Below are 18,384 nucleotides of genomic sequence, written 5' to 3'. Positions count from 1 at the left end.
AGGGGGATGTTTGGGCCTAGAGGCCTCAGGAGGAACACAGAAGTTGAAAAGATGATTGGTACTATCCTTTTAGGCCGTGGTCACCAGCTTTTCTTGAAAAATTCACTTTTTTGAGAAGAGACAGAAAAATATCTTCTGTTATTTAGAATCACTGCAGCCTGAGAACAAGATATGGGTTAAATGAGGCTAGGGAGCAAAAAGAGCCAGAAGGGCTATATTCTGACATGCCAGATGAGTAACGCACATCTACACACACACACACACACACACACACACACACACACACGCACACGCACACGCACACGCACACGCGCGCGGGGCTAGAGACAGATCCCACTCTAAACAAGCATCTTTGCACTGCTTATATACCCTGGTGATTCCCAGTACCGCTTCTGTGACAGTGCCTCTAATTATCTCACAGGCTGTCATGAAATTCTCAAAACATTTTCAACACAAAATTAATTTTGATTCACTGGAACTAAAAACACACAAACACAACGACAACAACAAAAAACCCCAAAACCCAGCAAATGTGCCTTTGTAGCACATTGTTAAGGTTCTATCTGGAGATCAAATGAACCTCGGTAGGGTGTTACAAGTCTCTAAAGTCTTAGAATCCTTGACTTAGCCTCGGACACATCACCAGCCACTTGTTACTGCTAAATCCCAGGCTAAGATGGTGAAGCAGGGTTGGCTTCCCATCTTGGCTCTGCCTGTGCAGTACTGACATTCAATGATGACAAACTGAATTAGGAGATCAACACATAAGAAATAAGGCCTTGCTTTACTTCCTATATGCTGCCAGGAGTGGCGAGAGACTCAGAAAGTTGGGTACAGATGCCTGAAATTGTGTTATCAGCTGTTTGTGGCAAAGTTGGTTATGTGCTGGGCCAGCTCTGAAGTTTCTGTGACAAATTTAAATATATTCAGAGCCTGGCAATTTACAAAGGCACATGATACTGACAGTAGCTTCCTGAGCCAGTTCTTGGAAGATCTCAACTTCTTCTGTATGGGCTCAAAGGACAGGTGGGTCAGGAGGTCTCTGCACAAAAGTCAAGTCTTTCCTCATGCACTGCTTCCTTCCCTTCATCAAAGTAGGCCTTCAATGAGTGCTTGAGAGGATGTCCTAACAAGAGGTTACAAGAGGTTCTGACAAGGATATTCACACTGGGAGAAATCTTTGAGCCTCAGACTCAGCTATCAAGGCATTTGTCTCTCAGAGCCTATACATGCTGCCAATTCAGGCCAGTCTAGAGTGGGTGCACCAGGATAGGGCACTCTGTCATGCTAAAGAAGGCCATGCTTTCCTGCCTTTAGTCTAGGACATAGAAAAATCCCCAGAGTGAGTTGCCTGATAGACATTACACAGCATCCCAGATCTAGGAGGTCCTCAACATGTATTTCCCCGGAGTTGTTTGGGATAATCTTGTGGGAAACAAGAACACAGGAAAAATGGGTATTTAGTCAACTATAGTAAAAGCAACTTATAAGGAATAAGGTTCACAGAACCATAAGATATCAAGCTGTAAGAGACCCTTAGAGATCATCCAATCCAATCCCTTCAGTTTATAGATGAGAAATCTGAGGCCCAGAGAGTAGAAGTGACTAATTAACCAGAAGGAGGCCACATAACTAATAAGTGGCAAAGGACAATCCTCCCTTACCTGCCCTGGGCCTAGCCTAGCACAACCCAACCAAGTGAGTTTGGGATCAGGAATAATCAGGAACAATCTAGCCCAATGTGACAGTGTTAGAGCATCAGTGTTCAGACCAAATAGAGGACCTTTGAAATGATCAATCCAACACCACTTTTTAATTTCTCCCATGTGAATGAACAATGCTATAATAATATTCATTCTGAAAGAAAGCAAATTTGGGCAGCATGCTGTAGGGTAGTGGTCTCAAACTCAAATAGAAATGAGCCCCACAGCATCTTAGATAACCACAAATTAGCATTATCTATGTTGCAATGTATTATTTATTTTGTTAAATGTTTCCCAATTACATTTTTGTTTGTTTGTTTGTTTGTTTTTGTGGGGCAATGGGGGTTAAGTGACTTGCCCAGGGTCACACAGCTAGTAAGTGTCAAGGGTCTGAGGCTGGATTTGAACTCAGATAGTTCTGAATCCAGGGCCCGTGCTTTATCCACTGCGCCACCTAGCTGCCCCTCCCAATTACATTTTAATCTGGTTCAGGCCACACTTGACTTTGGTAGTATGCAGCTTGTAAGTGATAAGTTTGACACTTCTGGTATAGGAAGATAGAGCGCTACACTTGGAATCAAGAGAAGACTGAGTTCAAATCCAATCTGTGACAATTTCTAGCTAGGTGATCACAAGTCTTTTAAATGTGGATCCTCAGTTTCTTCACCTGTAAAATGATGACAACAACCTTGTAATATCTACCCTACCCTCACAGGTTGGTGTCACAATCAAGTGCTTTAAATTTAAAGGATGGTATAAACATTAGTCATTATCATCATTCCAGCTATTTCCTATTTATAGACTCATAGGAAGTTCTACTGTGGCAGAATATAAGCTTCTTGAAGGCAATGGTTCTTTTGTTTTTGTCTTTATCTCTATGTGTATGCCTAGGGCCTACCAAGACTTGTACTTTAATAAATGCCTGCTGACTAGAAGGCGAGAGCCCGAAGGAACCTGAATACTCCTTTAGAACCAACCATTTCATTCTCCATGTGAAGAAAATAAGTCCCAGAGAGATGATGCTCCTTTACAAAGGTCACCCAACCACTTACCGCCAAAAGAAGCATTTTCCAAATTCTCTCTCCCCCAACCCATTTTGAGAGTTATATCAAGGAAGAGAAATAGGAAACTAAGCTGTTTATCATCACCACCACCACCACCACCACACAAGGGTTAACACAATGCAAATTCACACCCAGTGACCTCTGGGGTGCAAGATTTTCACAGGATGAAAGACCTAGCACTGAAGGGAAGAAGAGATCATTTAGTCCAACCCCTCTTATTTGACAGACGAGCATACTAAGCATCAGAGAGGTCAAGTGACTTGAATTAAGACTGAAAAGCTAGTAAGCACTAGAGGTGGGATTTGAACCCATAACCACTGACTCCAGCACCTGTGTCAGCTCTCCCCATATAGGAAAAAGCTCAGATGTTTTAGTTCAATCGTATCATTTCACCTGTACCCTCCAAAACCTTTTCTTTTTAAACAGAAGCATAAGTAGTAGATGAACATATAAGGCTGGATTGAAATTGGCACAAGTGGAGGGCCGACCCACACCGAGGGGCTCATGGATCCCTTGGAGTCTTTAAATCAGAAATGGATTTCAAGAAAACAGGCAAAAAATGTGGATGTTTTTTAAATCCTTAAGGCCTCTTAGCCTCCGTTCCTCAGACATTTCCCAAGCACTCTGTCTTCTTCCCTCAGACACAGAGGCCCTGCCTCATGACAGCCAGAACCACAGGCCTCTTCTTGGGAAATGAGTTCATGGCTTTTGTCACGTCTGTGCCAGAAACAGCTAAAGCACATGAAGACACAGGCTTCTACTGCCAAAGTGAAGCTGCCCAACTGGTCTGATAGCAAACAATCTCAGGGCTGGGTGCTCCATGGCTTCATAGACATCAACCAGCCACGTATACAGTCAGTCCTTCTGAGCTCAAAGGTAATAAATGGTAATCTGCCCCCCCCCCCAAGGCAATGTTCAATATTTCCTATTTAATGCTAGTCAAGAATCCAGGAAAGTTGTTGGCTTTCTCATAGAGGACAGGGAAGAGTATTATGGAGGCTACATGATACAACATAATCTTGGAGTCATAGGACCAGGGTTCAAATTCTGACTGCTGCATACTGTCTATGTGGCCTTGAATCAGTCATTTCAACTCTCAGTTTATTGATGTTCCTTCGTTTCAGTCTTGTCCTACTCTTTGTGACCCATAATTTGGGGTTTTCTTGACAAAGATACTGGAGTGCTTTGACATTTCTTTCTCCAGCTCATTTTACAGATGAGGAAACTGAGACAAACAGCATCTATAAATTGAGCAGTTTAAACGAAATGATTTCTAAGGACCCTCCACCCCTTAATCTATGACCCTTCTTTCCCCTCTCCAGACTATCAAGAATAGTCTAACGTGACACTCAAGATTCGGTAGACTCACCTCCACCTCTTAGCATTCCTAATTTTCTTCCAAGTTCACCTCAAATGCCACTTTCTACATGAGACCATTCTTGACTATCCCCTACAAAATCACCTTGTATCCATCTGATATATGCTTAGAGGTGCACATGTCATTTCCCGATAGAAAGCGGGCTAACTGAAGGCAGGGACTATTTCATTTTTCTCTTGGTGTTCCCAGTGCCTAGCACATAGTAGGTGCTCAATGGTTGGTTCCAGGTGGGTAAGTGGAGGTAAGGAAGTTGATGCTAGGCAAAAAGCTAATGGAAAGGAAGAGGAAGAGGAAGAGTGTCAGAAAAGAACAAAGGCAGAGTTATTGTGGCCACCCAGGGGGCGTTAATTGAAAGCACTAAGTCTTTAAGTTGAAAATGTCCTGTATGCTAGCCTTTGGGGAAAAGAATGTAAATTGAAGGCCTAGGGGGTTCAACTCTCCAGGAAGTATTATATACTTGAAGCTGGGAAGGGATCCAAGTTATCACCTAGCTCAAGGGCTTCATTCACAGAGACAGAAAGTGAGGGCAAAGAATGACTTGCCTGATGTCAAACACTGAGTTGTAAGGACCAGAGTGGGAATGTGAACCCAGATTCTGAGGCCAAAGGCAAGGAGGATTCTTGATCATGGAATACACTGCCTCCCTAAGGGGAAACAGCTGGGGGTAAGGATTTGGACTAAGTGATATCTAAATAGGCAGATTACAGATCACATTAGTGTGCATGAAATTCAATTCAGCCAACATTTATTAGGCACCTATTAAGAACAAATGCCATGCTAGGGAAATCCAAAAATGGGGGAGGGGAAAGAAAAAGAAAAGAAAAAAAAACTTTGCCTTCAAAGAGAATCTAGTTTAGTAACTATAGTACCTGTGGATCTTTTCCACTAAAATGATGCAAAAGAGGGAAAATAATTAATCAAAACCCCCTGAAAGGCTAACATTCATTTTAATCAACTGCAGCAGCTGCCTTTTGAGGGACAAACTGGGAATGGATGTATATTACAGAAGAATAGGACCTGGATATGAATGCCAATCCTGCTACCTGCTAGCACAAAAGGACATGCAAGGTCTTGTGTAACTCATTCTAGTCTCTATTTCCTCCTCTGTAAAAGGAGCGGGTTGGATTAAAGGGCCTCTGGGGTGTCCCTCAGCTCAAAATCTGGGAGCTTATCATTTTAGGAGACACCTGTTTATCTGAGGGAGGAAGAGCAAGAAGAGGGAGAAGAAAATCCTAGGAGTCAGAAGCTTCCAACCCAGGGATTTAAGGGTTAATACCCTGAAGGGGATAGACCAGATGGTACCAGAACTATTGTAATGATAAAGAAACATTGGCTAACCAGCAGTCAACAAAAGGAGATAAAATTGTTTACAAGAAATTTAAAAGGGGATGGGAGGCATTTAGTTAGCTTTGGGAAAGATCCTAAGCAGAAAAAAATGTGAGCCCCACTAAAATCTTCAATCTCTCTCTCTCTAGACTTGATGGTCCTGCACAGAGCAAGAGGCAGCACGAGTAATCCCCAAACCTCCCAGCTAGTCCTGAGGTGCCCTCTTCCCCTTCCCCCTATGCCAGCCACCTGGAATCACAAACTGGACTGGTTTGAGCTGCCTCTCCTCTCCCTTTCATGGACTGCAGTTTACCAAAATAAACAAGGCTACATTTAATTAAGCAGAGCTTCTTAGAAGCTCAAATACTCCAGCAAAGAAATGACAGGTTAGCTGAGGTCTGGGTGTAGAAATGGCTGTCTCTCTAAAGAAGGCACACCCTTACTTGCTTGGATCTAGCAACATCCCCAACCCCCTTATAGGCCCTGATTTGCAAGAAGGGGAAGGGACTCTTTTTCACACCTTTGCGGGGTCATTTTAAAAACTGTGTATTTAAATCAGACTTCTTACCATAATTTACTTAGCTATTTCCCAACAAATGAGAATCTACTTTGTTTCTACTATGTTGTTTCCCAGAGGAGGAAAGAGAGGGGCTCCTCTCAGTAGAGAGACGAGGGAGTACAGGTGTGGAATGTTGGATCATATGTGTTCTGTCATTTGGGGATGAGTTTTGCTCATAATTTTTTTTCTGTTACAAAGAAGGATTCATATGGGAGGTGGCTTTATAGTGAGAAATCATTCCAATATTGTTTTTTAAAGCTATAAACAAAACATATTCATGGGTTTAAGAAAAAAAACACACCATATCTCCCTTTAAAGCAGCATACCTACCAAGCTCTCCCGTAGGAAATCTGAGAACAGCCAAATGTTGTTTTCTAAGAAAATAAACCACAAAGGGCTTGTTTCCCTAATTGATGGAATGGGATGAGGGTACTGACTGGTAACCAGCAGTTTCAGAATGGAACATGCAAATCCTCTGGGTGACTTGAAGAGGAGCTGAAGGAAGAGCTAACTAACCACTCCGGAGGACTTAACTCAACAGAAATGGTGCCGTGTCCCAGAATGGCTGCAGTGCCTTGGAGTTCACTCAAAGCAATGCTGAAATGAGTGAGTTTTCCATGTGCACATGGATGCAAACATTCACCAGTGACGCCAGAAGCCAGTGGTTTAAAAAAGTTACTTCTATGGATTTGTGACCTCCTCAAAGAGAGGACTCCCATGATGACCAGAAAGCTATCCATCCAGGCTTCCTCACCTGGAGCGACTCTTATCTATAAGCTCCGGTAAATCCTCCACAGGGAGTCTATTCAGCATACTGAGCGGGGGCCTTCCCCTAAACCTCCTGGATACCAGTGGAGATCACAGCTGTCCCTCACTTTCATTTTTTTGTAGTTTTCTATGAAAATAAATCAGGTCGGAATGGCTTCCCTGGAGTTGCCAAAGAGCTGAAGGTACTTCCTTTGGTGGCTATAAAAACTTAGAAAATGTCCAGGCACACCTAGGTGTCCAACGATATTCTACATAACACATATACCGTGCAATATATCTAAACTCTCCGTAGCCCCCATTGGTCTGGTACTGTTCTGAGTCATATGTAGGAGGCTGATCTGGGATGAAAAAATTTACTAAAGATCATATGAACTCCAAGAATTTAAGAGACTTTTAACTATCTGGTTAACATAGATTATGACATTCACTAAGTTTTATGTTGTCAAATTAATTTGGATGCTGCCTCAGTTGGAAATGACCCCATCCTAGACTGTACTCAGAAAAGCCAACTGGGGAAATGAAAGGCCTGCTGTCCTCAGCCTGGTCCCAACACATCTGAGGTGTCCCGTTCAGTTCTGGGCATCACATCACCAAGAAAGAGAGTATGCAGAGGATACAAAGAAAGATGGCTAGGATATCTTTGAGTATATAGCATATAAGAATAGGATCAAGGAACTGGGAATGCTTATCCTGGAGAAGACTTGGGGGGCACAGTACAGTTGTCTTCAAATACATTAAGGAGGATTAGATGGGCTCTGCTGGGACCCACAGAGTAAACCAGGAGCAAAGTGTGGAAGTTCAGCTCAGAATAAGGAAACACCAGTAATGAGCTATACCCCAGAATGAAATGGGCGGTGTCAGAAGGTGGTAGAGTCTCCTTCACTGGAGATCTTTAAAAAAAAAAAAAAAAGGCTGAAACTCACATTGTTGAGTATGTGTAGAGAAGACTCTTTTTCAGGAATAGATTAGTTTGGAGCCCAGCTTCTTAAAGCACAGGTCAAGTAACTGAATGGGGGGCAGGGGGAAGTCATGAAAAATTTGGCAACAGTAAAAGGTTACGTATATCTGTTTTATATACCTATAAACCTAGGGTCACATAAAAATATCTCAGGCAAAAAGGGATCTTGAGTGGAAAAAGTATAAGAAGCCCTGATCTAGAGGGTCTCTGAGTGACTTCCCAACTCTGAGTATCAGGGTAAGGGACCCAGGATAGAGCTCAAGGTTCTAAGAATCACAGGTAGCCAGGACAGCTAACTTCCCCCAACACAGCCAGGGTCACACGGGCATGCCACCAGGCCAGGGCAGAAATTGAAGCGTGACATTTCTGACCCAGAAATCACCATGTGGGATTTCTTAGGGCTGAAGCTGTCCCTGAGGTGCTCATCTCCTTTCCCCAGGTACACTTTTCGTGAGGCCAGACACTGGTGCACACTGTGAGATCCGCAGCTTGGAGACTCCCAAGATGCTGTTCAGATAGATGCCAGCAGACAGAGCAGGTAAACGTCTCCAGCCAAGACAAGACCTTAGCTATGCTGGCACAGACAACACATCCTGGCTCTACTACTTATTACCTGAGACAGTGAGGTGCCAGAGTGGATAGAGCACTAGACTTAAGGAGTCTGGAAGACCTGAGATTGAATTTGTCTCAGAGACTTACCCAGTCCGGTGAGCTAGTAAGCAATGAGCCATGTTTACTTTCTGAGAGTTTCGATTTCCTCATCTGTAAAATGGGGACAATGACAACACCTCTCTCCCAGAGTTGTTGTGAAGATAAAATGGGATAATATTTGTCAAAGACTTTGCAAACCTTAGAATGCTATAGAAAAGTAAGCTATTCTTATTATTACCTATGCACTTTGGAGAAAGTTACTGCCCCTCTATGGAACTCAGTTTCCTCATCTACAAAATGAGAGGGTCAGACTTTAGTTTCTAACTCTAAATCTATGATCCTTTGATCTCTGGGCATAGATCTGAAATCTTCCCAGTTTGGCTGGACCATCAGTTTCAAGAGCCCATAGTCAGTGCGGGGCCTTTATGCAGCAGACTTTGTAACCTGTCCCTTCTTGCTGATTTCATGTCTTCCTGACTGGAAAGGTGCTACTACATTGAAGTCACCTCCTTCTATGCCACCGATTTCAGTGGAGAATAGTAAAGGAAAACATTGGGCATAGCTAAAGCAACAGACACTAGCCAGGAGAGAGGATTCAATTCTGTGGAACAAACTGTTAAGTCCTTTTGAGCTATCAATGAGGGCTAGAATAGGCGGGAGGACTTTGAGGGGCGGCGGGGAGAGTGGAACTTAATGAAGCTGAGTCCTGAAGGGTGGGTAGCAAAGCATCAGTGATCAGAGGACAGAAAATTCCCAGAAGGCCCATGGGAAGGAAAGGCACGAGGCAGAAGGTTTCTGCTGGAGAACGATATGAAACGACAGGGGACAGAGGTAAGTTATGACGGGCTTTCCAAGTCTGGCAGATGAGTTTGGACTGGAGGGTTTAGGAAGCAACGAAAGTTTCAGAACAGACGCTAGACATGAACACGGTTTGAAAGTCACGAGAAGAGCCTGGTGCAAATCCCAGTGGGCTCTCTAAGCCTGCAGTTTCTTCATCTGCAAAACAGGGACACCTGTATTACCTACTTCACAGGGTTCCTGTGAGGCTCAAACAAGACAGTACATGGAAAGCCTTTTGTAAACCTCCAAGTGCTCCATAAAGTGTCCGCCATTATTGACTCGGGCAGCTACTTACAGGAACAGCCACCATTGTACTTACATAACAGTACACACTGCATGTTACCCTCTGGGTCTGTTTAGGTGCTTGGCGCTGTTTGTCCCTACATTAAATGGCCAAGGATGGGCACTCTGTTTCTTTGTCTGCTTTTTATTCTTTTCCTATCTCCTCCCCTGAGGACAGAGTCAGCACCACTTCTCAATATCGGTCAATCTGCCTGCCTAGAGCAACTCCTCCCCTTCTGCCCCCTCCCCACTCCCTTTCAAGGGACTGCTTCTAATCTGAGAGCTTCAGAAGGGATTTATTTAATACTCAACAAAGTACCTGATATAGTCATTAGAACTGTGTGTAAAGTAAAAGTAAATAGCTTCAGAGAGGGAACCTGAGGAGTAAGAGAGCTTCAGTGCATGGCCCTTGTTCAGTAGACTTTCTAGTCTGCCTACTCCACAGACTTTCTTGCTGACTTCATGGTTCTTGGCTGTATTTCAAAGAGGTGAGATGTTACTATATTAAAGTCAAGAAGCATAATCCTAACAATAACGACTGACACTTTATATAGCACTTTAAATTTTACAAAGGATGGGTTACAAAGGAAGGGAGTTTTTACCAGAAAGTTATAGAGATGTACAAAAAGGGTATCGACAAAACATTTTAAAAGAATAAAAGAGCTTACACAGCCAGCCTCTCGGTGACTCTGGGAAATCCTTAGCATAAATATGATTAAGTCCATTTTAAAGAAGAAAAAACTGAGGCTCAGAGTGATTCATTTACTCGTTTAGAATCATAAACGAGAGTACATATCAGAGGCAGAATTTGAACCGAGGTCTTTCTGTCTCCAAGTCCAACATGGTGCCAAGCAAAACACAAGCCATCATTGACTGAAAATGCATAGCCCCGCCCCCATGTTTTCCCATCCACCTGAGTGATTAATCACCCTTTCCCTCCTCCCTTTCCCAGTGTACACAGTTCTCATCAGCTGCCTGTGATTAAGCTGTGTTGTTAGGAGAGCCTCTGATCCCATCGATGTGCCAATGACCTTTAGGAAAAGCAGACCTGTGGGTATGTCTCAGAATCGTAGTATTTCTTCTTTGGTGACAAACAGGACCCCTCCCGGCTGCCTGCGGCCAACCTCAGCTGGAGAGGTTTGATTACTTGAAGTATGTTATCTATCACAGGAGCCTGAGTCTCCCTGAGCAGGCTCTCACCGCCTCTGACCTGCCTGATATGTACTCGAGGTGCCTATTAAAAGCTATTTAAAGCATTCCATCAAAAACATGTTTTTATACTGACCCAAACCCTGGTCGCCTCCACACACAACCAAGCCCCACTTACTGCCGTTGTCATCAGAGTCTTCGCTGCTGCTAGGGAGCCGACCTCGTTTCATGATCTCCCCGGGAAACAGCGGGTGGCCTGCAAGGCAATGAGACAGCCCTTAACCCAAGATAATAACACACAATCACCAAGGACTGACAGCAGACACACGCAAACACACAGCTCCCGGGAGGAGCACTTGGAACATCAATGGCCAGAAGTCACAACAGGGCTGAGGCATATCACCACCAACAGAGGAAGAAAATGCACCAGGGATCCAGCAGGGGGTTGAAGGTTTGGGAAGATTGCTGTGCATTCCCATGTCCCCAAGGGTTCCAGCCCAGGCCTGCAGATTCCTGGAGGGAGCTCCTCGCCCAGTTTCAAAAGTCTCGCATAGACACCACAATAATAAAGCCAACTTCTTACCTCCAGACCCATTCAGAGTTTAGCTATGGCTCTATAAGCAAGGTCTACGAATACTGACATTACTTAGGGGAGGTATGGGGGTATGGGTGTGTTGGGGGGGAGGGGAGGGGGGAGTAGAGATAATGATGCTTTTTAGCCAAATTTTGTGCTTTGGAAACCAGCCCGTTCCAACCGCCCTGAAGGATCCAATCGCTTGTATGCCAGGAAAGGCATGGCCTGGACAACAGTAATGCAAATTTCTCCCCCGGCCACCTCCACACCCCTTGGCTACCCATAGCAGCAGCATCCTTGTTGTTACAGGGGGGCAGGGTCTATCAGGGTTCATCTAAGGAAAGGATTCAATCTGTGGGCCCCGCCCTTGCCTGCCATGCAGAAGCAGTAAGATGGACCCAGACTTTCTTACCAGACCTTCTTGCCCTTTTTAAGAGGATCTGATCAGCCGAGAACCTTGGGATTCAGGGCTAGGAAACCCTAAATCATAGAATTAGAGCTAGGAGAGACCTCAAAGGTTAGCTAGTTTAATAGCTTCATTTTACACATGAAAACCTAAGGCCCAGAGAGGTTCAGTGACCTTCCCGAGGTCACCAAGGAATTAAGTGACAGAGATGAGACAGGAACCCAGACCAGCTCTTCAAATGTAGTGGGCATTCCACTATCCTGTCCCACCTTTTCACGGTAGGGATGCAATCAGTTCTGGCCCCCTACCATTCACACAGGAATGAACAATGTGGCTTACCAATCTGCTCTCAAAAAAAAAAAAGAAAAAGGACTAGTGTCGCACTGTTAAGGTTAATCTGTTTTATTACCATCTTCTCCATAAGTCTAGGCAATCAACAAAATCAACAGATCAAGTTCTGATTTTTCTCATTTGCTGATTTCTGAGGAATAAATCCAAATAATGAACATTTAACTGGTCTTCAGGAGCTGGCAAGAACCAGCTATAGCACATCATTGGGTGTCGAGGAATCAGCTACCCAAAGCTCAGCATCAATAGCTAGTATTTATTAAATGAATATGCTTTCTACGGGAAGCTAGGTAGCGCAGTGGATAAAGCACCAGCCCTGGATTCAGAAGGACCTGAGTTCAAATCCGGCTCAGACACTAGCTGTGTGACCCTGGGTAAGTCACTTAACCCTCGATGCCCTGCCCCCCCCAAAATAATAGATATGCTTTCTAGTCAATTAAACATTTATTAATTACCTACTATGTGCAAGGCACTGTGCTCTGAAACCCATGTCATAACAACAGTGACAAAGAAATTAGTACCCTGTTCTTTAGAAACTGACATTGCTAAATAGACAAGAGAGCAAAGAGGCAGAGGGATCCTAAATTTAGAGCCAGAAAAGGCCTTAGTGAGTACCTGGTGGTCCCCCTTCCTTCTCCCCCCTCCCTTATTTTATTTATTAGGTAACTGAGTTTCAGAGAAATAAATTCTTGCCCAATGTCATCCAGCTAAGGCTTGGAAGGGCTAAAATTTGAACACAGGTCCTCTGACTTCAAGTATCCAACATTCTTCTCAAGGAAACACCACCTCAGAGAGCAGAGGCACATGCCAAGGGGCGGTGCTGGTGCAGAGAAAGAGGGCTGTACTTAGAAAAAGTTGGAGACCTAGTTTGAATCTCAGCCCTGACTAACCTCTCTAAACCTCAAGTTCACATCCCTGTGGGTGTAACACATACTTGTGCTCTTGGAACTCTTGCAGAAGTGTGCTAGTACCTCAAGGTACTAGAATACAATTACCCGCTATGACCCTGAGAGAAACAGTGCTCCTTCCTCCAGACAAAGAGAACAAAAGCACCATCCCCCAAACACAACCCCCTTCTAGCCAGGCCTGGAAAGAGCTGCCTTTCTCCTCTCACCACCAGCCGTACTTACCCAGATTTTTCAAGATCCATCCAGGTGTGTCTTCCTCACTGCCCCACCTCCCACACTCTAGATCTCTCCTTCCTCTTAAGTTACACAGAACTTTGTCCCTACGACTCAAATACTCATCACATTCTGTTCTATGCTTAGGCTGAGTCACACACAGGTCACAGAGGTTTTATGCCCGCTGAGAGATTCCTTGAAGACTATCCTTATCTCATTAATCTTTAGATCTTACAAACAAGCCCAGACATCACAGAATTCAGAACTGGAAAGGACCTTAGAAAGCATATATACCGGAGGTTGGTTCTTAACTCGGAACCCATGAACATTTTTAAAAAAATATTTTGATAATTATTTTGTTATATTTCAAATCGGATGTATTTTATTTTATGTATTTAAAAACACTGTTCTGAGAGGGGTTCACAGGCTTCACCATGGCTGCCAAAGGAATTTGTGACACAAAAGAGGTTAAGAACCCTTGGCCTAAACCAAGCCCCTCAATGAACAGAAGAGGAAATTGAGGCATTGTATGGGGAAATGGCTTGTCAAAGGTCACAAGAGCTAGAAGGTTAACAAACAGAGCTAGAACAGATTCCAATGCCCAATCTAGTGGTCTTTCCACAAAATTTTGTTGTTTCTTGGGGACAGTCTACCTTTTTCCTTTTTTTTTTTTTTTTTGGATCTCCAGAATTGAATACAGTGCCTGGTACATAAATAGTAATGATTAATAAATGCTTATTGACTGATTGGCTGACAAAAGGTGAGAAGGAAAGGGTAGAACAACTCACCTCTACACTCAGAAAAGAGAACAGACTGTGATTCAAGTGTGGGAAGGAGCGAGGCCTATTTTTTACAAAAGGGGAAATACCACCCACCATCCATCCTTGCAGAGAAGTTTCAATATCACAGTCCCTGATGTTGAAGAATGTCTAAAAAATGCACTTCTTTTCAAAAGGAGCAGAAGAATAACATTTGTAGGACAGTTGGGAAAGAAAAGTGACGATCACAGTACGGTGCTTTACAGACCTGGAAGGAATCTCAGAAATCCAACTCCTTCATTTTACAAATAAGGAAACTGAGACCTATGGAGGTGACATGACTCGTCACAGTGGTAGTAAGTGGCAAAGCCAGGACTTGAACTCAGGTCCTCTGACACCAAATCCCACTCTAAACTGGTAACCTCATGATACAACTTTCTGTGAGAAAAGATTGTTTTAGAAGACCATCTTGTTTGCTTCATGCCTCACCAATCTAAGTCCTTCCTGGAAGGGATCTAGGAATCCCATGGGATAAGAGGATCTGAGAGATCCTCTCTCTCTAAAACATCTAAGGTCTCTTCCAGCTCTAAACTTGTAATTCTAGACCACCATCATCCCAAGATCCAATCCCACAAGCATTTATTAAGCACCTACTATGTGCCGAATGCAGGACTACCAACAGGGTAACAGGATTAGTGCATCTTCACTGGTCCAGACAACTTCACCTCTTCCAATTCCTTATAAACCAAACTGCCCTCCTAGCTTTCGAACAAAGCTCCAGGCTGGAGAGAATGCAGACTGGAAAAGAAAATGCAAATGGTGGCCAACACAGCAGGATGCTCCAGAAAGCATTCGAATACTCTCTTAAGCAAAATTATGTAAGTAAAAGGAGATGAAAATAGTTCCCCCCCCCTCTAATGAATTCCATTTTTAGCCACAGAGAAAGCTCCCAAGTAATGAAGGTTGAGAAGACTCTTTATTTCTCTGGGGACTCCAGGGCTATAATAATGGGGGTTGTATAGTACTGAATTTCCCCCTCTGCAGCTCTGATGTACTTAAGCCTTGACAAAAGGCTGATTTATCTCACTCAAAGTTTCTTTACTATATCAAGGAATCAGATCGAATGTTACTGCCTCCCAGATGGATTGTCCTAGGGTTACAGGCTGAAAACATCTGGCCATTAGGAACTAGTGAGAAACTCTAGTCCAATTCTCCTTCCTAATTATTTCAGTTCTCGAGTTGACCATCCTCTACAAGGTTCTCAGAGGTCCTTGAGAGGTCGGTGCTGGACGGGTAGGGATGCCAAGGAGAGAGTCACAGATCAGTTTACCTTACTGTAATAAGAAGACACAAAAAGTTAGAGCTCTGTCCTAAAATCTTCATCTGTTCAGGTTATACAAACAAGCTCGATAAGTATTTTTGAGAACAAGGAATCGAATCCTGCCTCAAACATTCACTCCCGATGGGGAGTAATATACTCTTTGAGTTCCTTATCCATAAAATGGGGACAGTGACAACTGCTAATATTTATACAGAGTTTTAACTTTTATAAAGTACTTTAAATATATGTATATGTGCTGCTATGTATATATACATATGTAGTATACACAGATGAGCTTACATGTGCATATACAATATCATCTGATCTTTGTAACAACTCTGTGAGCTAAGGGCTTTTATTAATCCCATTTAAGAGATAAGAGAACAGGCCAAGAGTGGTTAAGTGATCGCCCAAAGTCATACAGCTAGTAAGTGTCTGAGCATGGATCTGAATTCAGGTCTTCCTGACTCCAGACCCAGAACTCTATCCACCTAGCTGAATAATCACCATGATTTCATAGGGTTGCTGTGGGAATCAAATTAAATAATATACAAAAAAGGCTTTACAAATGCTATATAAGGGTGAAATATCATTATTATGATGTCCCCTTGTGTTAAGGCACTGAGTTTTGTCCATCCTTACTTTGAAATGCCCTCCAGTCACTCAGTCGGTCAGTCAATAAACATTTATAGAGCATCTGCTACTATGCCAGGCACGGTGCTAAGTGCAGTGGATACAAAAAGAGGCCAGACACAGTCCCTGCCCTCAAGGAGTTCATAATCTAAGGCAGAAGAGAACAAACAAACACATTTTTACAAACAAGCCATAAGCAAGATAAAGAGGAAATAATTTAAAGAGGGGAGGCCCTAGAATGAAGAATTACAAATAGGATGGTAAGCTGCTTTAGTGCAGGAACCATTTTTGGCTTTTTTGCTTATTTATCCCCAGTGCCTTGCACATAGTAGGCACTTTATAAATTTTACTGAATTTGTTGATGCCACCGGAATATCACCCCGACTTTCTATTCCTACTGATTAACAGTCATGGGCAGCTAGGTGGCGCAGTGGATAAAGCACCGGCCCTGGAGTCAGGAGTACCTGAGTTCAAATCCGGCCTCAGACACTTAACACGTACTAGCTGTGTGATCCTGGGCAAGTCACTTAACCCCCAATTGCCTCACTAAAAAAAAAAACAAGTCTAGTAACAGCCCAACCAATTTACCTCCCCAAATGCAATCCCTTCCTCCTAATTCATTTACTAAATCAAGAGCCCTAAAACAGACTTCATCTGAGTTATTTCCCCTATTCAGAAACCTTTAATAGCTCCCTATGCTGGTGGTGGTAGAAGTGAATGAGGTACCCTACAGCCAGGGACTACTCTGTTTTGTCTTTGTATCCCCAGTACCTAGCCCAGGGTCTTGCACGAAGGAGACCTTCACTTGCTGAACTGAATGAAACTGAAACGAAGTGAACTGAATTCCCACTGCCAATAGGAGAAAGTCCAAACTGCCCAACCAGGCACTCATGGATTCCTGAAAATCTGTACTCTTTCCCAAGCTGAAACACTGGCTTATGTTGCTATCCCAGCCCCCTACATCCTCTCCCCCCTTCTCAGTCCTACCCTAGAATAAAGGAAGAAGAGATAGCAGGGACCTTAGCAACCATCTTGCCCAAGCCTGAGACCCAAAGAGTAGGCGTGGTCCCAGCTGAGATAGGACCAGAACCGAGATCTCCTGATGCCCAGTCTGTGGACCCAGTTACTATATCATAACTCCTCTAAAAGCTGATGATGCAGAAGCATGAGTTTGATGCAGTGGGGAGGGGAAAAGGCTAGATTTGTTACCAGAAGGTACTGGGTTCAAATCCCAGCTCAGTCTAGAAGGTAAGGGAAAGGAACAAGCATTTTTATAGTATCTGTTCTGTGTCAGGCACCAATATTCTCTCATTTGATCCTCACAATAACCCTGTGAGGTCGGTGCTATTATTATCCTCATTTTACAGATGAATAAACTGAGGCAAAGAGAGGTTAAGGGACTTGCCCTAGGTTACACTGCTAGTGAAAGCGAATAAGGGGGGCAGCTAGGTGGTGCAGTGAATAAAGCACCGGCCCTGGATTCAGGAGGACCTGAGTTCAAATCCAGCCTCAGACACTTGACACTTACTAGCTGTGTGACCCTGGGCAAGTCACTTAACCCTCACTGCCCTGACAAAAAAAAAAAAAAAGCAAATGAGGCCAGATTTGAACATGAGTCTTCCTGAGGCCCAGTCCTCCATTCACTACACCACCAAGCTGACTCTTACACTTCCATATATGACTTTGTGCAAGTCAGTTGGCTGCTCTTGAATTCAGTTAACTCATCTGTAAAATACGGGATTTAGACTACACAGCCTCAAAGTTCCCAACACACTCAATTAGAAATCCTATAGCGTGCCTCTTTCTTCAGGAACAGTCTCTAGCCTCCATTTGACCTCGCCTGAAGGTAGGTACTCATTCAAACTCAGAAGACTCTCCCCTGCCCTTGTGTACCAACTACAGCATTCCCCATCTCTGCTCCCCAACACTTCATTTAACCTTGCTTCCCCAGGTCAGGGACTGGATAAAGCACGGAATTCAAGAGTTCCCAATGAAGCTCTGCTGATTACTTCTTGTGTGACCTTAGGCAAGTCACTTCCCTTCTTCTAGGGAGTTTCCACTTCCACAAAATAAGAGGACTGGGCCAAATGATGTCTAAGGTCCCTTCCAGATCTCGAACCTATCACAATATGCTGCATAAAACTTCATGTAGCATGGTATTTTTTCTTTTTTTTTTTTTTTTTTTTGGTGAGGCAATTGGGGTTAAGTGACTTGCCTAGGGTCACACAGCTAGTAAGTGTCAAGCATCTGAGGTCAGATTTGAACTCAGGTACTCCTGAATCCAGGGCTGGTGCTCTATCCACTGCGCCACCTAGCTGCCCCGTAGCATGGTACTTACTGCTCAAAGATAGGATGGAGACTGAATGCCTGAAGCTATAGAAAATACTCAGGACTTCTGCAAATGAAATCCTATTTTCACAAACCCAAAGGATTTTGGAATGGGAAGAACTCCAGAAGCCAAGTAATCCAACTCATGCATGAGCGAGAATCCCTTCTACCACATATCCAGTCTGTGGCTATCCAGGCTTGACTGGAAGGCCTCCAA

At 43.7% G+C, this 18,384-nt stretch overlaps 1 protein-coding gene across 11 annotated transcripts in view; it reads right to left on the bottom strand.

Moving 5' to 3' along the window:
• The window catches only part of JADE1 (jade family PHD finger 1), a 90,710-nt gene that overhangs the window by 52,412 nt on the left and 19,914 nt on the right, over positions 1-18,384 (bottom strand). For 7 of the 11 annotated variants that reach the window (XM_043970471.1, XM_043970470.1, XM_043970480.1 and 4 more), the window contains exon 2: positions 10,857-10,934. In XM_043970471.1, coding sequence (XP_043826406.1) covers positions 10,857-10,908 — 52 coding nt within the window. In that variant the 5' untranslated portion in view covers positions 10,909-10,934. Of the gene's footprint in view, positions 1-10,856; positions 10,935-14,535; positions 14,684-15,848; positions 15,966-18,384 lie in introns of those variants that run through there. The other 4 variants (XM_043970472.1, XM_043970473.1, XM_043970474.1 and 1 more) reach the window with 3 other exon arrangements.

This window comes from Dromiciops gliroides, chromosome 6 (assembly GCF_019393635.1).
Source record: "Dromiciops gliroides isolate mDroGli1 chromosome 6, mDroGli1.pri, whole genome shotgun sequence".
NCBI lineage: Eukaryota > Metazoa > Chordata > Mammalia > Microbiotheria > Microbiotheriidae > Dromiciops > Dromiciops gliroides.
This window is presented reverse-complemented; position numbering and strand designations above follow the sequence as displayed.